The sequence below is a fragment of the Solanum lycopersicum genome, chromosome 10, assembly GCF_036512215.1.
Source record: "Solanum lycopersicum chromosome 10, SLM_r2.1".
Taxonomy (NCBI): domain Eukaryota; kingdom Viridiplantae; phylum Streptophyta; class Magnoliopsida; order Solanales; family Solanaceae; genus Solanum; species Solanum lycopersicum.
The window spans coordinates 59,356,854-59,379,134 of NC_090809.1; the positions used below are offsets into that span (position 1 = coordinate 59,356,854).

General features: G+C 27.7%; 2 protein-coding genes across 2 annotated transcripts; both read left to right on the forward strand.

Moving 5' to 3' along the window:
- Positions 1-1,989: 1,989 nt before the first annotated feature.
- Positions 1,990-5,161, forward strand: PIN9 (auxin efflux carrier component 9). Its single transcript, NM_001247291.2, has 6 exons — positions 1,990-3,217; positions 3,866-4,130; positions 4,208-4,293; positions 4,395-4,552; positions 4,639-4,715; positions 4,897-5,161. Exons 1-6 carry the CDS (start codon positions 2,086-2,088, stop codon positions 4,961-4,963), a joined length of 1,785 nt encoding a protein of 594 aa, NP_001234220.1. The 5' UTR covers positions 1,990-2,085; the 3' UTR covers positions 4,964-5,161.
- Positions 5,162-10,102: 4,941 nt separating this feature from the next.
- LOC101266278 (transcription factor bHLH106) lies at positions 10,103-12,458 on the forward strand. The gene is made up of 2 exons (XM_004249082.5): positions 10,103-10,528; positions 11,709-12,458. The coding sequence occupies exons 1-2, from the start codon at positions 10,214-10,216 to the stop codon at positions 12,177-12,179; spliced, it is 786 nt and encodes a 261-aa protein (XP_004249130.1). The 5' UTR covers positions 10,103-10,213; the 3' UTR covers positions 12,180-12,458.
- The last annotated feature ends 9,823 nt before the right edge of the window (positions 12,459-22,281 follow it).

A 22,281-nucleotide genomic window follows, 5' to 3' on the forward strand; every position in this document is an offset into this window, starting at 1 on the left:
TAAACAAAAACATAGTTTATGTGGAAATAATGATTATTGCATCCTCTGTAGCACACAAAAAAAAAAACTTGATGGGAATCTATAATATCTCCTCCTGCAATTATTACATATTAGATATTCTAAATCCAACTTTTATTTACTAGGTCACTTTCATCTTTGTATACTACTACTACTACTACTACTAATAATTATTATTATATATATATGAAAAGGATAAATATATGTACAGATTTTATTCATACATATTTCGTGAACATACAAAGGTTATTTTTAAAAAAAATTTGACTTAAAAGTAATATAGTATATCAAAAATAGTTTTAAAAAGTATATGTAGATCTTTGACTTAATAACATTAAATTCCATCTCACAGAGCGATGCTAAGTGATGTCTTCTTCTTCATAATATTTAAAAATAAAATTTTGTGTATGAGTTATTTATTTTTTTTTTACTTAATTTGTCATTTTTAAATGATTTACAAAACACTTTATTCCTCAAAGCTCATATAAAAAGAGAGATTCCTTAAATTGTTAACGTTTAGATTCAATCGTTCATTCTTAAATTAACTTAGATCAATTCAAGTTGATTTTCAAATTAATTTTATATATTTAATATCATAAATTTAAACACTTTTAATTTAAGAATGTGAAAAAAAGGAAAAGAAAAAGTGACTCCTCATAGAAGAAAAGTTTCTTTTTTTTCATCCGACAGCAGTAAAAGTTGCAAAAATATTTTAAGGTAATAATAAAGCTGTAAAAAAAAATTAAGTAATCCCTAAAATAATTTTACAGAAAAATAAAAAGTGAAAAGGAGAATCTTTCTGTTCCTCTTCTTTCATTTTCTCTGATATTCTTGTTTGTTGAATGTTGGTCCTTTCCTTTTCTCTTATATAAAAAAAAAAAAAAAATTAAAAATAATAATTATACTTTCAAAATTATATTTATTAGTATCTTTTTTAATCATCAGTTCCAGAAAATAAAACACACTGACTATATATCAAAGACAACTATATTTTTTTTTTTTGAAATACTATTAATAATCCAATATATAAATTTTTACTGGTAAAATGATCAAAAAATTAACATAACAAGTTGCTTAGCAATATGTAAATTTAATCTAATAAATTTGTGTAAAACAATTTAAACTACAGTTTCATTTCTTTAGTTTAATAATTATCGTTCATGTTCTAACTAGCATGTATGAACATATGAAAGGTTTAAGGTTAATTTCTCGTTTTATAATCTTGGACAATCGTTACTCTTTAAGCTAATTTTTTCAATTGTAATAAATTTAAAGTAAAATCGTATTAAAATTAAATAAATCAAATTCTCATTTTATCTGATATTAATTCATACATAAAATTTAGTCAAGCTTAAAGTTCATTTCCAACATTGATAGAAGTTAACAATATTATGACATCAACAAAGAATTATCACACTTCTTGATTGAATATTTATTTATTTGCATTCATTATCATTTTCCCTTTCTCTTGGGTATTTATATTTTTATATTATAAGAGAAAGGAGAATTTACCTATTTATCCAACAAATATTAAAATGTTTTTATGTGTTCATAGGGAGGCCTCTCTCTCATCATGAAAAGACTTACTAAAAAGAAGAAGCTTTTTCCAAAGGACCTTAGCTTTTACTTCTTTGTCTGCCATTTAATTTCCTTAAATATATCATAACTCTTCTTTCATCTCCCACACAAAACACCACTTCTTTTTTTCACTTCTCAACACTCTCCCTTTTTATATACACTAGTAGCAAGTAGCTCTTTTTCTAGCTATATCTTTCTTTAAGCTAAGAGGGGTTCTCCCATTTCTTAGTTTTTATTATATAGAGGTGTTGAAAAAAGGAGAAAAAGTGAAGTGGGGTTTTGTTCTTGAAGGAAAGTTTGGATCTTTTTGTGTTCTTGAAAAACCCCATGTGAGTTTGTGATCAAAAATCCATTTTGTTTTGTGAAGGGAAAGTTTGAATCTTTTTGTGTTCTTGCATAACCCCATGTGAGTTTTGTGATCAAATACCCATTTCTTGATCTGTACTTTGTTTTGTGAAGTGAAAAGTTTGAATCTTTGTAAGAAAAAAAATGATATCACTTTCAGACCTTTACCATGTTCTTACTGCTGTAGTTCCACTATATGTAGCAATGATCTTAGCTTATGGTTCTGTAAAATGGTGGAAAATTTTCAGCCCTGACCAATGTTCTGGAATCAATAGATTTGTAGCTCTTTTTGCTGTTCCATTGCTATCTTTTCATTTCATTGCTTCCAACAATCCATATGCAATGAACTACAGGTTCATAGCTGCTGACACCCTTCAGAAAATCATAGTTCTTTTTGTTCTAGCTATTTGGTCAAGAGTTAGCTCAAGGGGATCCCTTGAATGGTCCATTACTTTGTTTTCACTATCCACTTTACCAAACACTTTAGTTATGGGGATTCCTTTGTTAAAGGGTATGTATGGTGATGCCTCAGGAAGCTTAATGGTCCAAATTGTTGTGCTTCAATGTATCATTTGGTACACTTTGATGCTTTTCTTGTTTGAGTATAGAGGGGCAAGAATGCTTATTGCGGAACAGTTTCCTGACACTGGAGGTTCCATTATTTCCTTTAAAGTGGATTCTGATATTATTTCATTAGATGGTAAAGAGCCATTGGAAACTCAGGCTGAAGTTGGTGATGATGGGAAACTTCATGTAACTGTTAGAAAATCCACTAGTTCCAGGTCTGAAATATTTTCAAGAAGATCCCATGGTCCTAATTCTGGCCTTTCATTAACTCCTAGACCATCAAACTTAACTAATGCTGAGATTTATTCATTGCAATCTTCAAGAAATCCAACTCCTAGAGGCTCAAGCTTTAACCATACTGATTTTTACTCAATGGTGAATGGAAAAAATGCAAATATGAGTCCAAGGAATTCCAATTTTGGGAACTATGGTCATGATGAGGAGAGTGGTGTTGCTGGATTTGGGAGAGGAAATGGGGTTTATGGACAGGGAAATGCAGGGTACCCTGCTCCTACTAATGCTGGAATCTTCTCTCCAGCCACTGGACCAGTTACAAAGAAGAAAGCTAATGGTGGTACAGAAGGTGGAAAAGATCTTCACATGTTTGTTTGGAGTTCAAGTGCTTCACCAGTATCTGAAGGAGGGATTCATGTCTTTAGGGGAGGAGGTGACTATGGTAATGAGCTTGGTGTTGGAGCCCACCCAAAAGGTATAACTACATTCTTGGACTATGAAAAATATACCATGTACCATGTTGTACTAGTTGTTTTTCCATATTTTAATTGGTTTTGGTTGTCTTATTGTGGATTAATACTCAGTTTTGTGTTTCTTGTTCTTGTTACTTGTTTGTTGCAATGCAGTTTGATCCTACTTAATTGGGGTGTACATTGACCCCAACCTCAGAGGTAAAGAGGGTGTTTTCGATTGACCCTTGGCTCAACTAGATAGGCTTTTATATTTGTGTTCGATTAATCTGTGGAGGGTTGAAGGGTTGGAGTTTGCTAAGTAATTTGGCCTTATTGAGTTGTTTTCATTCAATAGTTTCTTGTTTTAGGCGTAAGTTTGGAGCCTTGCATATCCAGTCCCTGAAATTATGGCCATATTTTTTTTGTCTTTTTCTTGAGACAAACATGCTTGCATTACTTTTGTCTTCTCATGTTGCACAGGAAATTGATTGAGTATCTATTGTAACACCTTATTTCCTTCATCATGTCTGGTAATTTTTATTACACCATGCATAAATCCAAATTAGCTGGGCCGACTGTATGGATCGTTTGTATTCATGCGTGTTTAATTTTAATATTAAAAAAACTTACATAGATATTCCCTTATTATTGAATGTTTTTCCTCACATTAGATTATGATGAATTTGGCCGAGAAGAGTTCACATTTGGAAACAAACAGAACCTGAATGGAAATGACCGGGAAGGGCCAGTTGTGCGCTCGAGCTCCACAACCGAGCTCCGTCCTAAGATTGCTCAAGAAGAGACCAAGGCAACTGCCATGCCACCAGCTAGTGTCATGACCAGGCTCATTTTGATTATGGTGTGGCGAAAACTAATCAGGAACCCAAATACTTACTCCAGCCTCATTGGCCTAACTTGGTCCTTGGTCTCTTTCAAGTATGTTTACCCAAAATTTACTTTAGTTTATATGCGTGGTCTACAATTAGACTTGTGACTAATGCCAAATCTTTTAGGTGGAATGTTCAAATGCCAGCGATTATAGCCAAATCAATATCGATTCTTTCTGATGCTGGTCTCGGAATGGCAATGTTTAGTCTTGGTATGTCTGATATAACAATTAGATAATCTTCACACGAAATCCCCTTACTGCTTATGGGAAAATCATAGTGTTTTCAACTGATTTTCATCATGGAACAACAGGTTTGTTCATGGCATTGTCGCCTAGAATCATTGCATGTGGGAAAACAATTGCTATCTTCTCAATGGGTGTGAGATTCCTTACTGGTCCTGCAGTTATGGCTGCTGCCTCCATTGCAGTCGGACTTCGAGGTGTCCTTTTGCATATTGCTATCGTTCAGGTAGAGGATTACTTCATAACGATACGTAAACACACTTTTTTTGCCACTCATATAACTGAAAAAGTTGCTTTAAACTCATTTTTCAGGCAGCTCTACCTCAGGGAATTGTTCCATTCGTCTTTGCCAAGGAATACGGCGTCCATCCTGATATATTGAGCACAGGGTGAGGCCTCAAAACACATGTTTTCATCATGAAATGTCAAAAAAAAAACTATAAAATACTAAAAGTTTTGAGGTTCTTGTTGAATGTAACTCAAGAATCTTACCTATCACCTATAAAATGTTGTATGTTATTTTGCACTTCTAATATAATACTAAATCATGGTTTTTAATTATTATTGCAGGGTCATATTTGGTATGTTAGTTGCTCTTCCTATAACTTTGGTCTACTACATTTTGCTGGGGCTTTGAAGCTGATGATGAAGAGCCAGAACCAAGTGTAAAGGAAAAAAACTAGAGACCCTTTTGGCATATGGTCTTTTTTGCTACTAACAGAACATGAAATTCTCAGAAAAAAAGAGACAAAAATGAAACCAAAGTGGAATTGTGAATGGTCAATTGTTGGGAACAACCAATAGAGGAGTTTTAGTGGAAAATTCTTTTGTTGTCTCTTTGTCCTCTCTTTACCTTTTTGAACTTTTGTGCTATCCTAGGCCTACATGTCTTTTGCTTCTTTTCAATGAAGAAAGTAATGTTTATTTTTTTTCTTCTATATATATGTAGATGTCTAAATTGTCTTTTAGGAGTACCTTTTCTTTTAAAGCTTTCAAAAAGCTACTACTACTTAGTACTTACTAACCTTAATTAAACACAATTTATGTGTGAAAATGGGCTACTTTTTTCTTTCTCATGGTTAATGTCTTCTTATAAAATTGAAAAGAAAAAAAATATTATGCACACTTTGTAAGTGTTTGGTGTGCTCATTTTGATTGCTTAATATGTTAGATTGGTGTGAAAAAGAACCAAGTAGATGTAAAAGCAAATCTCTAGTAATTATAGTTAGTTGGATCAATGAAATAATAGTAATCAATACAACAAGGTTTAAGAATGTTCTACAAGACGTTAAACAAAGTCTTAGGTAAAAAAGCAACTCGATAGAATGACGAAAAATGGAGATCTCCTTGGTAAAGAGCGTTTTATCCTTTTAGTAGATGAATCGAGTTAATACTTAATAGAATGAAATAATAACGATCAAGATAGAGCCTTCTGATATTTTATCCTTTGAGTAGATTAGTCGAGTTAGTTGGATGAATGAAATAATAGGGCAAATGAACAGTATAGAACCTTTTGATGATTTGCCCTTTTGAGTAGACTAATCGATTTAGTTAAATCAATAAATTTCGAATAAATGAAATAACAGGGCAAATGAACAAAGATAGAACCTTTTGATAAAGTAGACTAGTTGAGTTAGTCAGATCAATAAATTTCGAAGAAACTTTGCATGGTTATAATATTTTCATAACTATTTATCTCCACTTTGAATACTGTTTCAGTACTAGTGAATCTAGAGTTAAAAGATTTTCTCAGAAAAAAAAATTAAATTTTGGAGGCTCTTTGTTTTGAATTTACTAGTACTATTATTTGTACATAACTTGAAGAAACAGAAAGAAATCTCATGTGCATTTAATTCTCTTTTGGTTGTTTATATCTGCCCTCGTATTTTTTTTTTCCATTAGTTTGCAGAGCAAGTGAACAACTTCTATTACTTTTTGACAGTAGAAATAATTATTTTTCTAGCACTAATAAAGTTTAACAACTCTGCCCCCCCTACAACTTGCAACTAGGGTTTAACAGTAATACTTAGTAGTAACAACATTTTACATTATTTGTTTTGAATTCAAGTTCATGTCAGTAAGGAGTAAAAAATAACATCACTTGGATGAAAATAACATTTACAAAAATTGTTATAATATAGGGTAGAATCGAACATGGAAAGACATTAATTGATAACGTTAAAAGGATGGATGCTTAATTCTGATACTATAGATGTTAGGATCGAATTCACACACACTTTTGATGAATGAAGAATACAACAACTTTAGAGAGAAAGAGATGAGAGAGAAATCGATATTTCGTGGTAACACCCCGTAAGTAAACTTTCACGGCGGTGGGCATATATATTAATAATTTAGAATATTATAGGTTACAGAGAATAAATGAATAATAAACATTAATATATGACAATACATCAAATATTAATCAGACTCCACAACCTAACAAAAGGCAATTGTGAATTTATAATTTTCAAGTCAGAACTATAGTGTGGAGTCCGTCAATATAAAATTTGCTTATAATATTACATAGGTGAGAGGATCATCTTCAAGTTACTTGAATAACTTTTTTTTTCCATTATTGATAAAATTTCATAAAGTGAAATTTAAAGAGGGTAAAGTACACACATATATTACTATTATCATATTAAGATAAAAGGGAAAAGAGTCTGATATACCCATCAACTATGTCATTTGGAGTTGATATACCCCTTATTATAAAATTGGCTCATATATGCCCTTACCGTTATATAAACTGCTCACATATACCCCTTCCGTTACAAAAAGGCTCACATATACCCCTCATTTAACGGAAGTTAAAAAATTAGTTTTAAATTTATATTTATTACTTCTAATTTAAAAAAATAAAAGTTATTTAGGGGTATATATGATTCTTCTATCAAAGTTCAAGGTATATTTTAAACTTTTTCATACATAAATTATTTTTTGACTTCTTTTATTATAATTATTTGAGTTTCTTATTCTTATTTTGTTTTTTTCTTACATTCCTTAGATTAAAGAAAAAAACTAAACTATTTTTTTGTGTATTGTAATTTAATTTCGTATTCGAAGAAAAAATTTGGTCATGTACAATAAGTTTTACAAGAATATTAGTGGAACATAAATAAATTTGATTATCAAAATAATAATTATAAATTAGTCATTGAAACAAAAAAAAGTCAAAAAAGTATGTTTGACGAGGATTAAATTTACTCATATAGGATTATATTTTTTAGAGAAAAAAAATAAAAAATTTAGATTAAATTATTTTTTTCATTCTTGTTAGAGGAAAAGGGTATATGTGAGCCATTTGTTTACAAGTAGGGGTATGTATATATGAGTCACTTTCATAACAAGGGGTATATCAGCTCTAAATGACAAAGTTGAGGGGTATATTAGACCGTTTTCCCAAGATAAAAAGACTCTAAAAGTATCCTCGATAATTTATTCATGACATATAATAAATAAAAAATATAGAGACAAAAGATATCACCCATCATTTCAATTAATCAAAAGGCACCCCACGTTTTCAGGTAAAGCCTTTCAGCATATCCGGCATAAACTACATGCAATACTTATTATTTGAAAAAAGTGACATCATATTAAACAACTCTATATATATATAAATATATACATATATGATATGATATTTACAAAAATATTAATGTGAGTTGAATTATTATCGATCGTTGTATAATTTCACGAGATTTTTAATTTGAGTTTACGTAAATAAAAACATATCATATTAAAAAAAAATTAAAATAGGCATTGCAATGCATAAACATAAGTGGGTCTAGGGTGTGCTCAATCTTTTATTAAGCAATAATTTAGATTTCGTTGGATTTCATTGCGAATACAATGAAATCAAAAAAGAACATTTTTAGTACGATATATTCGTTAGTTAATTTAAAGTGGCAACCCAATAGTTGCTAATTACAAATTGAAATCCTTGTTTTTGGCAATAATTATAATGGATCTAAAGTACTACACTGAAATTAATTTACTCGATATGATAATGTTTAGTGAACAAAATGATTATTCCAGCTTGTTTAGATAAAATAAAATTATAATTAAACTATTCATATCACATGCGCCACTAAGTCATTCTGCACCTTTTGAAGCTTTTTTCTTTCCTTTTAATTACTATTATTATCAATATTAAGATTTAATTAACTAGTAAAGCTTTTATTTGTGACAAAATTCTATTAAGATGTTTAAATTTTGTCTGCCACTAAGACTAAGTCTTATAACGTGTAACTTTTCTTTGAAAACGATAAGCTCAACTAGAAAACATATAGTCCACTACATATATGATCGATCGCGTACGCATAATTTTTCGCGAGTTATATTTCCTGTTATATATCCAATATATTTGCTTTTGTATTTTTAATTATTCATATATATATATATAGAGTAAAAAAATTTGATGAATTAGTGTCACGTGACATATCGTGGATCATTTTTATTCTTTTGGGTGGGGGCTGGTGGGGTTAGGGCTATGAGATGAAGGCCCAAGTTTAAAGGCCCAAATTGAAGCCTGTTGTTGAAGACTTATTTATGGACATTTTGTAGTATAGCCAAACAGTGCAAGTTAGAATAAGGGATAAGTACACAAATAGCCAATTTAAGGATAAGAGTTTTAAGTCATAGTCAAATATATTATTTTTTGTATGTTTAACTTATTTAAAATCAACTTTAGAGTTAGGTCAATACAAAGATTTTTTTCTTGTGGTAAACTTTAACATGTGAGATTGCAAGATTTAGCTACAATTCTTACTTAATTATCAAGAAATTTTTTACATGCAATTGTCTATTATATAAAATAAATCTCCTCACACCATCGATACATAGAAATCAACTCATTTTTTTAACGATTTAATTTAAATCTAATTACCTTTCTCAAAAAAAAAAAAAGCACAATTCTTTGGTTAATCATGCAAGGAGTCAAAAAATTGAATTATTTTCTTAAATTTTGACGAGAAGGAAATACTTGAATAATAAATATTCTCACTTTCAATTCGAATATTACGAGTTCGAGTCATCAAAAGAGCAAAAGGGATGAGAGTTTCTACGGAGGGTAAAAAAAAATCATGGAAGGAGTCTTTTATCTCTTTGTTAGTCAAACTAAAGAAAATAAAGAAAGTAATCTTTTTAAATAAAATAAAAAACCGCGTGGCTTTCATATCATCATTTCATGTGACCACAACTCAACCTAAAAGAACAAACAACCAAAAAGATGTTTTTTTTTTCAATCTCAAATTATGTGCATTATATTTTTAATCTAATTTTTTTAAAAAAATGTTACTGACTTATATATTTAATATACTTCTTAATTTCAATATTTCATATGACTATTTAAAAAATTACTGAGTTTAAAAATATTTTGATACATAATAATGATAGAATAGTGATCACAAGTTTTTTCTACTCCAATCACGACAGGACCAAATACCTAGTAATACTTTAACAAAAATAACTTTTAGCGGTTATAAATAAACACATTAGTAAAGAGTGTTGAAGTCCTTACTGATATTAGTTAATGTCGCTAAAGTCTTTAGTAACACATATAAAAAGTGCTAATTGCTGCTAAAAATATATATTTAGCAACAATTACTAATTAATTATCATTAAAACTCATTTTAATGCAGTTTAATTTATGTACAAACATTTGTAACTATATCTGAAAATAATAAATAACTTATCTAAAAAATAATTATATTCAGAATTCATAAATTTAAAATTCGAGAGCGGAACTATAAAGGAAGAAAAGTCTTATGAAAACCCTAGAACACATGATCATATTTCCTATCCAATCATTTCCACTATACTCTAAAATTCCCACCCCCAAAAAGCTCTCTCTCTTTAGAAGACAAAACACAAACCCCTCAACATGCAACAACAACAAGAAGACTTTCAAGAAAACTTGGAATCTTGCAATTATTTCTCCAAAAATAAATCATCATCAAGTGATAATAATATGATGGGAGAATATTATGGTTTTGATATTGAAGCTATTAAAAACTTTTGTAGCTCTTCCCCATTTTACCCTCAACATAATCATGTGGAATTTCAAGAAACTATAGAGAGTAATAATAATAGTCCAGAAAGTAGAGCTAAAAATCATAAAGAAGCTGAAAGAAGAAGAAGAGAAAGGATTAATTCTCATCTTCATAGCCTCAGAACCCTACTATCTTGCAATTCTAAGGTAAATTTTATTTGTTGATTTTATCCAAAGAGAAATTAGTTATGAAATTTATCGTTAAATAATTAACCTCTATGTAACAAGATTATTTGATAATTATTTCATGCTAATAGATTAGATATCAAATAGAATTAATTAACAACTAGATTTTTTTTCAACTTATTAATTGGACACATAATTATTAAGTTGTGTCCATGGCTAATTTCTATTTTTCAATGTGTATTTCCTTAATTTGATGGAAGATTTAAAAAAAAAATTCCTTGTTTTAGCTTCATTTTTTTTAAGGTAAATAAATTAACTTGTTAGTATAATCTTTCATTTGAATAATTTGGTTTTGTTACATTTCAAGTATTATATAACCTTTTATGTTTATTCCTTTACAATAGTTTCCTTCGGTTCTAATCATTTAATTTCATTTCGAATAAAGTCAACATTTCAAGAATTGTGGTAATTATGAAGAAGGATAAAATCATGATTATATATGTTTTCTTATTCTTCTATTTATTTTTTAAAAATTTTATATTAAAGATTATTAGTTACCACTTAAAAAAGAATATTCAAACTTGCTTCTAGGTCTAAAGTACATAAATTAGATATATTGAGGAAAGTAGTTTCACTTTTTCCACCAAAAAAACAATAAAATGACATTTTTTTTGTTCTTATTTTCTTTCTCTTTGAATGCCTTCTTTTTTTGTTTTGCCTTGTTAGTATAATGATATACTCGCTCTGTCATTAATTACTTGTCCACTTTTAAATTGGTACACCTATTAAAAAATAATTATTAATATAACGAATTTATCATTTATCTATATTAATTATGAAATGTATGAATTAAAAAAACTTGAGTTTTTCAAGAAGTGCTGCATTTTTAAAATAATTAATTGAGGGTATAACAGGTGTAAAAAAAGTTGTCCTTTCTTAATTTGTCAAAATGGATAAATAGTCCTTCGGGATGACTCAGTTGATTTGAAGGGTGGTTATCCACACGGATAACCCGAGATCGATCCCCCTTCAATAGCCTGTCACATAGGCTTGCCTACTGTGATTTACGGTTGTACACAGTGGGGGATTTACTCAGCGCGTAAAACTTAATTTGTTCCCTTTCCATAAATTTATTTGCAATACTAATACCTTTTACATGGATGCATAGAACTTAAACTCTTTTTTGTTCCTTGTTTTACAGTTGGATAAAGCTTCATTACTAGCCAAAGTTGTTCAACGTGTAAGGGAACTCAAAGAACAAACTTCACAAATTATGCAAAGTGAAACAAACTTATTATTCCCTTCAGAAACTGATGAAATCACTGTGTTATCATCAAATGATTGTTTAGCTGATGGAAGATTACTCATCAAGGCCTCTCTTTGTTGTGAGGATCGATTCGATCTCATCCCTGACCTAATTGAAACCCTAAAATCACTTGGATTGAGTCCTATAAGAGCTGAAATGGTCACATTAGGAGGGAGAATCCATAATGTGATTGTATTAGCTGTTGATCATAAAAAGGAGAGTAATAATAACAATACTGATCATGATGAATCGTCGTTATTGTTCTTGAGAGATGCTTTGAGGTCTATAGTTCAACGTTCGAGTTATGGTACAGGTGAACGAGGTAAAAGACGAAGAGTATTAGGTCAAGGAACAAGGAATTACTAGGGTGTATATATATGTATAACTTCTCCATGCATGCTTTGTAGGTCACCAGTTCGATATGTGAAATCAGTTATGAGATATCAAAAGACCTTGAAGTAACTGTAAAGTTATTAAAATTAGTCATTGATAGTACTTTTGTGTGAACGTGACATGTTTTGTGTTTCTTGTAATAGTTATGACTAGTTAGGGTTTTGTTCTATGACAAATAATGTAAGTAATTGTTTCACTTAATATATGATTGATGATATGCAAGGAGATAAGTAAATCTTGCCATTTGTTATATATATGTTTCATTGTTGAAAGTTTGTTATGTAACTCAAATCATGTGAGAGTTTATATAATTCATTTATTTCAATGATTATGATATATACAAAACTTCGGGTAATACTAAATGATCAAAAAAAGTTGGCCAGAATTTGATAAGAATAATAAAAAATCAATAATATTTTTTTTCAATTTTAAAATTAACTAATCTTTTTTTCCATTCTTTATTTAAAAGATATTAAAGTTAAAATGGTAAAATATTCAAAAACATAAAATAATACTTCCTCTGTCTCTATTTAGTTGTAAACTTTAGAAATAACACATATATTAAGATAGCAATAATTAGCATATTAAAGTTATTATTTTATCCTTATTAACTAGGATTTCAAAACTGATGAATTAAAATTTGGAAATTATCAAGAAATTTAAATGAGGGTATAATAGAAAAAAAAATATCCTTTCTTGATTTGTCAAGACAAGTAAATAGGAATAACTAAAAAAGAAAATATGTACAATTAAATAAGAACAGAATATATAAGTAGAAATGTTATTATGGCCAAATTCTGGTTCCTAAAACTTAAACTCTTTAATTTATCAAAACTCCATCAATTACAAAGGATCTTCTTTTTATTCCAATAATCAACTCGATATCTTAAAGCGTTTTGATCTATTATTATACTTGTTGGACGCGTAAGAATCATTTCATTTAAAAATTTAAATTTTAAAAATTATCCTAATTATGCATTCATTATATATTACGAATACATTTTCTGATCATTTAGTATTATCATTTTATTAAAAATTTTGGAAGTAGGCAAATGTTAAAGAATCTAGGTAGACAGCATGCGATTTTAGTTCCCACACAAAAGCTCACGAGAACAAACATTCTTTTTGGAATCAAAGTTTCTTAAACAGTGAAACACATTTTTGTTGGCAAAATACTATACAAAAATTAATAATCACGGTTATTTCAACAAAAATAAAATCACGATAAATAATTTAAAATTAAAAGAGTATACAGTAAAATATTTTTAAAAATTTTATATATGATGATAAATTAATAAATTAAATTAAATATTATAATTACATATTAATTTAATTGTACCTTGTAGCAAACTGTTTATCAATCACCTCTCTCCCTCAAACTTTCGCTCGCCACTCTCCCTCTCTGCTCCATCTCACTTTTATACAAACACAAGTGTATAAAATTTATTGTTGTTTTTATAAAATGAGAAAAATTTATATATATACATTTTGTTCGCCTCTCCCAGATCTCCCTTGCATCTATCGCTTATACAAACATAAACGAAAATGTACTGTTTCTATTTGTATAAAGTGAAAAAATTTTGTATATACACTTGCAAATGCATATATCTTCGTCCTGTACACTTATAGTTATACAATGCAGATATTCCCCTGCTCAATATCCTTTCATCTTTCTCACTTTTTCCTTTTATACATACGCAAATTATACAATTGATTTGTATACAACTGTTTTCTGTTGAATACGTATAGCGAATTATACAATTGGTTTCTTTGTATATGTATAACAAATTATACGATTGATTTCTTTATATATGTAAAGCGAATTAGACATAAAATATATTTATTATGAAACGCATTTATACAAACTTTATTATAACATACAAATATAAATTTTATATTTTTACTATACGTGAAAATTAACCAATTTTAAATCGTTGTAAAAAGAAAACATTATGGATTATTGAAAACAGTAAGTTTTGTTTGTAGCCGCGCATTGTGTGGTGCCGGCTGAGGCGTGCTGTTTGTCGGCCCACTTTTACTGTGAAATGACAATTATTACTTTACGTTGTTCTGAATGAATGTCTCCTAATTCTCCATTCTTTGTCTGACATATTCTCAATGCGTGCTCTTTTTACATCATCCACTCTTTCGTAGTCGTTCTAATATATTAAAAATATTTTTAAACTGTTCGAAATAATTTATATTTAAATTATATTATAATTTAAAATTAATTTTTTTTATCAAATTGTTGGATTAAGAATATTTTTTTATTAAAGAAATATGTCAAGTGAATGTTACGTTGCACGTCAATAAGGTTTTACTGTCATACAAACTAAAAGATAAAGGGTAAAAAATATTCTTAAATTTTTTTGACATAGTTTATATTTACCATTAAATTATATTTCGGCTCAAAACTATTCTTTCCATCAAACTATTAGGTTAAAAGCGGAAGTTGTTAAATGTCACGTGGATGTCATAATAGGGGTTCCTCTTCCACATAGACTAAATTAAAAAATGTTAATTGCTTTTTTCTTCATTTCATTATTTTTCAGAAACAATTTCACATTTCTTCTCCCTAATTTTCGTCGCTGGGCTTCAAAGTAAATATTTATGGTTATAAACATAATAAAAATAAGAAATCGTTATGGTATCTGATATTCTTATTAAATTTTGATGATTTAGTAAGCGTATGAATTAGGAAATTCTTTATTTTAATCTATTTGTCTAATTTAAACTTGATATGAAATTTTAAAAAATCTAATTTTCGTGTTAAAAAATTTATGATCCAGTGGTATCGATGAGAGTAAAATCAGTTGGCCCTAACTTCAAAAATATCAAAAGACCACATGATTTTCACTAATTTAAAAGGGGAAAATTCAAAAGAGTTTATGTTGTTGCACTCTAAAAAGGCCCAAATTTCTTTATAACTAATGGGTCCACATTGATGAAATTGGACCTATAAAATCTTACTCAAGTGGATCTTCTTACACCCACCCATTGGTGACAAATTCTAATTTTGATGCTTTGTGATTTTTGATTAAGTATATTTAACTTTAATCCATAGATGTAGAGTACTTTTTAACCCTAGAATTGTGAATTAGTAAAATTTTTTTGTCGAATTATTAAATGTTAAGCCATTCTATTATCGACTATGTGTCATTTTAAATTTGCATCGTTACACCATTATTTGAGAACGATATGAAAAAATAATCCCTCATTTTTTAGGTTAAGGCTCAAAGTGAATCTTGAGTTTTCACGTGGAATACTAATTATGCAATATTGGTGCACTTTTGGTCCTATCCTAAAATTTTGCCTATTTTTTAACATTATTTTTGTCTAAAATTTTATATAAGGAATGTTCAATCGTATTTTTATATATTTAATAGAAATAACAACTATCTAATAAGAAAAACGCCTTGTTCTGTTCACTAGAAATATTACTGCAGCTAAACTAAGAACATCTTAATATATGACTAAGCAGGAAAAGAAAAAAATTATACTATTGCGTGTGAAATTATCGTGATGAACCTCTTGACTTTACCTGCAATACGATTTCTACTAAACAAAACAAAATGTTTTTCTTCTCACATTCTTTCATATGGAGTTGTTATTTCTGCTAAATATATAAAATGACGATTGAATATCCCATACATAAGTTATGAATAAATCAATGCAACAAAATAGGTAAAATTTTGAAGGAGGACCAAAAGCGCACCAATATTGCAAACATGAGAGACTATTAGTGCTGCATGTGAAAACTCAAAGATCACTTTGAGACTTAACTCAAAGAAGAGGGACTATTTTGATCCTTTCCTCGAAAATACATGTATCAAATATAATATTAGAAGGATTAAAAACAAAATTCATTGAGGAAAAACGAGTGTGTATAAAGAAGCCCAATAGAAGCCCATTGGGTTGAAGTTAGCCGTACACTGAAACAGACAAGCCCAACAAAAAATAGAAAAATAGAATCATTATAGTCGGTTTGGCTAACCTTAAAAAAAATGATTTCGTTTTCTAAAAAGTACTTTTATAACTTTTTTTTGAGAAAGTAATCTTGAAAAATTACAATTTATATCTGCGTAATTAATTTAAAATAGAGTTGTGAACTCACAAAACCTATTTAATAATTATCTCTTATTCCTCATATTTTATTTGTCGACAATGATAAATTTGTTGCAAAAATAAATAAATAAAGAATACGATGTATACGTAGAAAAAGTTATTTTATTGATGTATCTTTGTGAGTATCGTTTTATGTATTCCATTGCTTCTCTTTCTTTAGAGTCCATGTGCTTGAGATTGTCTTCACCAAATGAACCAAAAAATGATGTATTAACATTACCATAGTTGTAGTTGTTGGGGGGTAAGTAATCCCATTACATGATATGAAGTCTATTTGTTGATTTTGGTTAGCTCATGTTACTCATCAATTCTATCACAAGAATTATGTGATAAGGGATAGTTTATGTAATTGGATAAAATATGTCATTTTAGAGATTTTGGCTTGTCATTGATTGGTCTTGAGTTCAATTGAGAATTGATATATTATTTGAACACATGAAATCATCTTTTTGTTTGAAATATCATGTCATAATCTTGGACCTTCAAATGAATTGAACCTTAGCTTGAATTAACAAAACAAGCATATCTAATTTGTGAAATCTAAATTAATTGCTTAAATCCCAGATAAAATATAAGCTTTAATCCAAATTTAGTATGGATTAGACATATAATATAAGTTTCATGTGAGTATATATGCATATATATGACGAGGTGTGATGAAGAATTATAATTCATCTATTCTGCATTACATGTTTTAAGAAAAAAAATACATATTACGAACGCAATTTCAGGAATGAATATACAAATAAAAAAATCAACGAAATATATTTACACGTAACTACGTATGCAAAACTAAAATTAAGAAGGATTATCTAGTTATCTAATTAACACATATAGTGATTTGTGAAGTTAAATATTCTAAGGGGGTTTTCTTTTTTCTTTTCTCTAATCATTTTAGTGTTTGGTCAAGGTTTTGGAATCATTTAGGTGCATAAGATGCTTCCTTTCACCAAGTTAAAGGTACCTTTTAACAATAATGAGATGTATATAATAATTATTATATATAAAAAAAAATTAAGATAAAATATATTTGAAGAACAAAGGTGTATTTTTTAGGTTCTGACACATAGAATCTCTAATCCACAAGATAGTCAAAATTGTAAGAACCAATGATAAGAGAAACACCCCATTCTTCCACATTTGTCTCTGTTATATTCCTCATTTCAATAATTAAACAAATCATAAAATAATTAAAAATTTCGTATTTGCTATTCGAATTTAATTATTTCAAATTTTTATTAGAGGTTGAAGTAATTTTAATAAACTTTTGATTCAGGAGAAAAATATATTATCTTTTACGGTGATTCTACTTTTTAAAATTGTTAATATTGAGCTTCAAAGTTTGAAATTCTTCAAAAAGATTTAGTACATTTCCATGTACTTTCAAACCATTTATATAATTTATCAGGTACTCGTATATTATTTTGTCAAATAATAGTGAAGAGTTATATTATTATTATTATTATTATTATTGCTAATAAAATAGAATTAATAGAGACATGCATTAAACTGTTATTCCCATTGGGTGTCATGTGGACCCCCTAAGAGATTATTTTCAATTTTTCAATAATGAAAGCCTCAAAATGGGTAGACCCCACACACATCTTTGGTCAAGGCCTTTTATTTTTATTTATTTTGGTCAAAGAATATCAACAATAGTGAAAAATGACCCCATAGTGGGTCACCTAACAATTTATATATATATATATAAAATATACTCATCAATATAATGCAAAATTAACAATGTAATGATTATTTGTGTTCTGAATTAGGGGTCAGTGACGTGTGTAGTGCACTCTCTTATTTATATGAAAAATTTTGGCACATGACATTCCACATAGATAAAATATTTTATTTACATAAAAATTAAATAATAAAAATTAGTATTAATTAAAATTAAAGATTACTATCCATATAAAAATTAATTTATTTTTCATATCTAACTCTATCACCTCCTCCTCGTATCTCCTCCCCCGCGACAATCCCATCATTTTTTAAAAAAAATCATTTATAAAATATTTTTAAATCATATTTCATCCTCCCGCCTCCTCATAGAAATTGATATTACTCTATTTTAAAAAATCTACCTCATCCTATTTAATTTTTCACTCCTAATTTTTATTTTCTTTTACGTTTTTCTTATTTTGTGTTAGATATGCAAGTACATATATTTATAGCAATTTTTTTTACTAGTGTACCGAATATAACATAAACAACTAAAAAATATAAAAAGTCTTGTGGCGGCAAGTAAAAAATATTTTCGATATGTAAATCTAAAAATTGGAAAAGAAATTGAAAGCGGAGGGTTAAGTAGGATGGATAGAATTAGATTTAAGAAAATAAAATAATATCTACATTAGTATTTGATGAGGGGGGAGGAGATGAAGTAAAAAATGAAATATTTTTATAAAAGAAATTTAAATAAATAAAAAAATCTTTAAAAAATGGTGTGGGGTAAGAAAAATATTTTACATTTTATTTTATAAAGAAAATATTATTTTTATAATAGTTTATTAATTTTTAATTTTAACTAATACTAATAATTTATTTATTTTTTGTCAAGGTTGTGTGATGTGGAAATTTTTTAAAATAAAAGAGAGAAAGTGTATTACCATGATGAAAGTGGTATAAAAGAGGGAAAACTATTTCTCAAACTAAAAAGTGATAGTTTAAATATGAAACTAAAAAAAATGTATAATTTAAATGTGTTTTTGACACTTATCTCTTATATTTTTATTCCAACAATTAACTATCAAGCCTGTAAAAATACAAAAAAATCATTAATTTTATTTCAATGGAAGTACAAAATATATGAAAATTCATTTCTATTAGGCTATAAATTGATCTAAAGAATGAAAATCGTCTTTATTTTCAAAAAAAAAAAATTGTTTGAAATTGTTTTTTCTTTACAAGAAGAAGAATAGTTAAAGAATATGATGGTCTCCATATTCAATTTTTACGGTGGATTTGGATATTATTTTCTAAAAAAAAATTCAACCAGAGTTAAAGGACTAAGTTAACAAAGTAGTTTTAAAATTTTGAAATCCAAGACAATGTTTTGATTTCGTAATATGATAGTGATAAATTAATAAAACTTTGTATTAGCAGAAAAAAGTATGTAATCACATCACATATAGTTTTATTTTTCAAACTTAATTAATTGACGAATAAGAAAGAGTTTCCCTAAAAACTAGAAGACTTTTGTATATACGACAATCCTTTCTTCTATTACCGGTAAACTATTACATAGAAAAGCGATTGAAACAACTTTTCTTAGCATGATTTCTTTGAGCAATATTTATTTTTCTTAAACCACCAATCTTTTAATTATTTTCCTACAATTTAACATCAAGAGTTATTTTTTTTTTGTGACCTTTTATTCGTGAGAATATTTGTTATAGGAACTTTATTTATTTATCTAACTTTATTCGATTTTTGTTATAAAAGAAAAAGATATGGTGGAGAAAAGGGAATCAAAGAATAAGAATTTTCTTTTTTTTTTTGTTGTTTTCGTACAATCTCCACTATGTAAAAAGAAGGGGTAGGGGGTCCAAACAATTCCTAGTTTGCTTTTTCCCTTTTATTTAGGCAATTAACTTTTATTTTTGCAAAAAAAAAAAAAAAAAAAAAAAGTGGATTATGAAAAAATTTATGTTTTTTTTTCTTCCTTTTTGTATATACATAGCATAATAAAATCAAGAATCATGATGAATGTGAAAAGAAAATAAAAAGTAGCACTGTCTTTTTCTAATGCTTCACTTGCTTCAAGAGAGGGGCCAAATTTTATTTATAATCTTATCCTGCAAACCATATAATAGTAGGGTATAATTTTAATGTTCTCTGGTTACCACATTTATAGCAAATAATAAGTATTTCGTCGTTCTTAATTAGTGGTCTTGGAATTCGAGTTGTATATATGTAAAATTGTTCTGATAGGAAACACTTTATTTTCTCCAGATTGAAACTTTATATCGCGAATTCAAATTCTTAAATTTCAAAAGAGAGTACCAATCATCAGACTAATCACCAACAATGTTCGTGGTGATAAGAGGTTATAAGATTTGATAAAATTATTTGCTAGGGAGCGTTTTATTTTAAGTATAAATTTTTTCAACATGATTATGAATGTAGACAACTTCAATATAAACATCGAATGAAAAAGATAAAAACTAATTTTATCCACCACTAAATCTTATTAATTATTTTTTTGGGTTCATGTTTTAAGTCAAAAACCTATAATTCTCCTTTTAGCATTTTATATTTGGTTTATGATAAAGAGACAGAGGAAAAAAGGAAGAAAAATTTTAAGGAAATAAAAACTTTTTGCCAATCTTTGAAATTAGCATGATTGCAAGTGAAATAAAAAGTCAAATATGTTTGTCCCATATTTATTCTTCCATTAATAATTAAAAGATGGAACGTGGTATATATGTGAATGATTATATTTATATATACTATCCATTTATATTATTATTATTATTATTATATGTTTTTTAAAATTCCCCCATAAAATCATAGACTTAATAATTTATGAAATGTAGTGTGCCAAACACCGACCCTCCCCCTTTTTTATTTTTCCTTCCACTAACTCATCATTTTCCTTCCATTTAAAATTTTATTTTTATTGGAAACTTCATATAAAAAATAGTGTTATTATATGTTTACGTTGGAATTATCAATTATGATGTTTAGATGATGTCATATGTATCTCATTATTCAAAAGTTTTATGTCAAACATAATTACGAAATATATGATTGTCAAAAAATCATAAAACGAATTATCCGCTTATTAACGTAACAGATTTTTCTTTGATGCTACATCATCATTGATGTCAAATACATATGTTGTTAGTAAGTTTCTTACTTTCTTCTTCTTGTTCTGAATGTGAAATTTATCTTTAAAAACTTAATAATCTAGAAGCCTTGTCGATTGTCAATCCTTCTTTTGTAATTATTCTCGTCAGTTGTAGGACCTCCTCGATCGCAGACGTCATAAGATAATACTTATCTTTGAATGTGTAATTTGTAAAAGAAATTTCTTTTTTTTTTAAAAAAAAAAGATTGATTCGATTATTCGAAAAAATATAATCAATTGGAATATAAGGAATCAATTCTCTAATGCATATAACTCTTTAAAGAAAACACTTTTTTGGAGCACCACGGATTGCCATAAACGTCAGCTTATCCTTTAAAGCTTTTATTATGATTTCCGTTTTTCCTTTTAGAAAGAAAAAATCTAATATAATTAAATACTTACGCCTCAGGAAACTTACATAAATATATTATAATAAAAAAATATTTACCATTTATAATAATAACATATTTTTTTTACTTAATCAGTTTTAATTCATTTATAATACAAGTTTGATACATATTACAAATAACAATTTATTATTCACATATAGTATAAATTTTAATAGTGAATAATACATTTATCGCACATTTTAATACATTTATAATACAATGCGTCAAATTGTTACCAAACAAACATAACATATTTCAAAAAAAAATATAATTCATATATATTGCATAACTCACTTTTAATTCATATTGCAGATTTAACATAATATTGATATAAGTGGTAATAAATAAAAAGTATCGCTACATACAGTAATTTATTAAAATATATCAATTTATGTAATTTTTCCATATATATATATATATACCGTCATTTTAATTAATCATTATTTAAATATTACTAGCTGATCAATCAATTGACTTTTTGAATTTTTACCTTATTGATAAAAATCTAATTCTCTGTTTTCAATCTCTTTTATACCCAGTGTAAAAATAATAATAAGATTGAATAGATAAAACCTCACTTAATTTAACGAGTTTTATTCTATGTACACCTAAATTTTTCGGTGACATACTATATATATTTTCATTTTTAACCACTAAAGTAGTATTTTTAATTTGATATAAATACAATAGTAGTACTAGTATAAGT

Excerpts from the sequence above, each read along its gene's own strand:
- PIN9 (NM_001247291.2), top strand. The coding sequence starts at position 2,086 with ATGATATCACTTTCAGACCTTTACCATGTTCTTACTGCTGTAGTTCCA. Across the intron at positions 4,131-4,207 it reads TGGTCCTTGGTCTCTTTCAA|GTGGAATGTTCAAATGCCAG; the intron begins GTATGTTTACCC and ends CAAATCTTTTAG. Across the intron at positions 4,716-4,896 it reads CCTGATATATTGAGCACAGG|GGTCATATTTGGTATGTTAG; the intron begins GTGAGGCCTCAA and ends TTATTATTGCAG.
- LOC101266278 (XM_004249082.5), top strand. The coding sequence starts at position 10,214 with ATGCAACAACAACAAGAAGACTTTCAAGAAAACTTGGAATCTTGCAAT. Across the intron at positions 10,529-11,708 it reads TACTATCTTGCAATTCTAAG|TTGGATAAAGCTTCATTACT; the intron begins GTAAATTTTATT and ends CTTGTTTTACAG.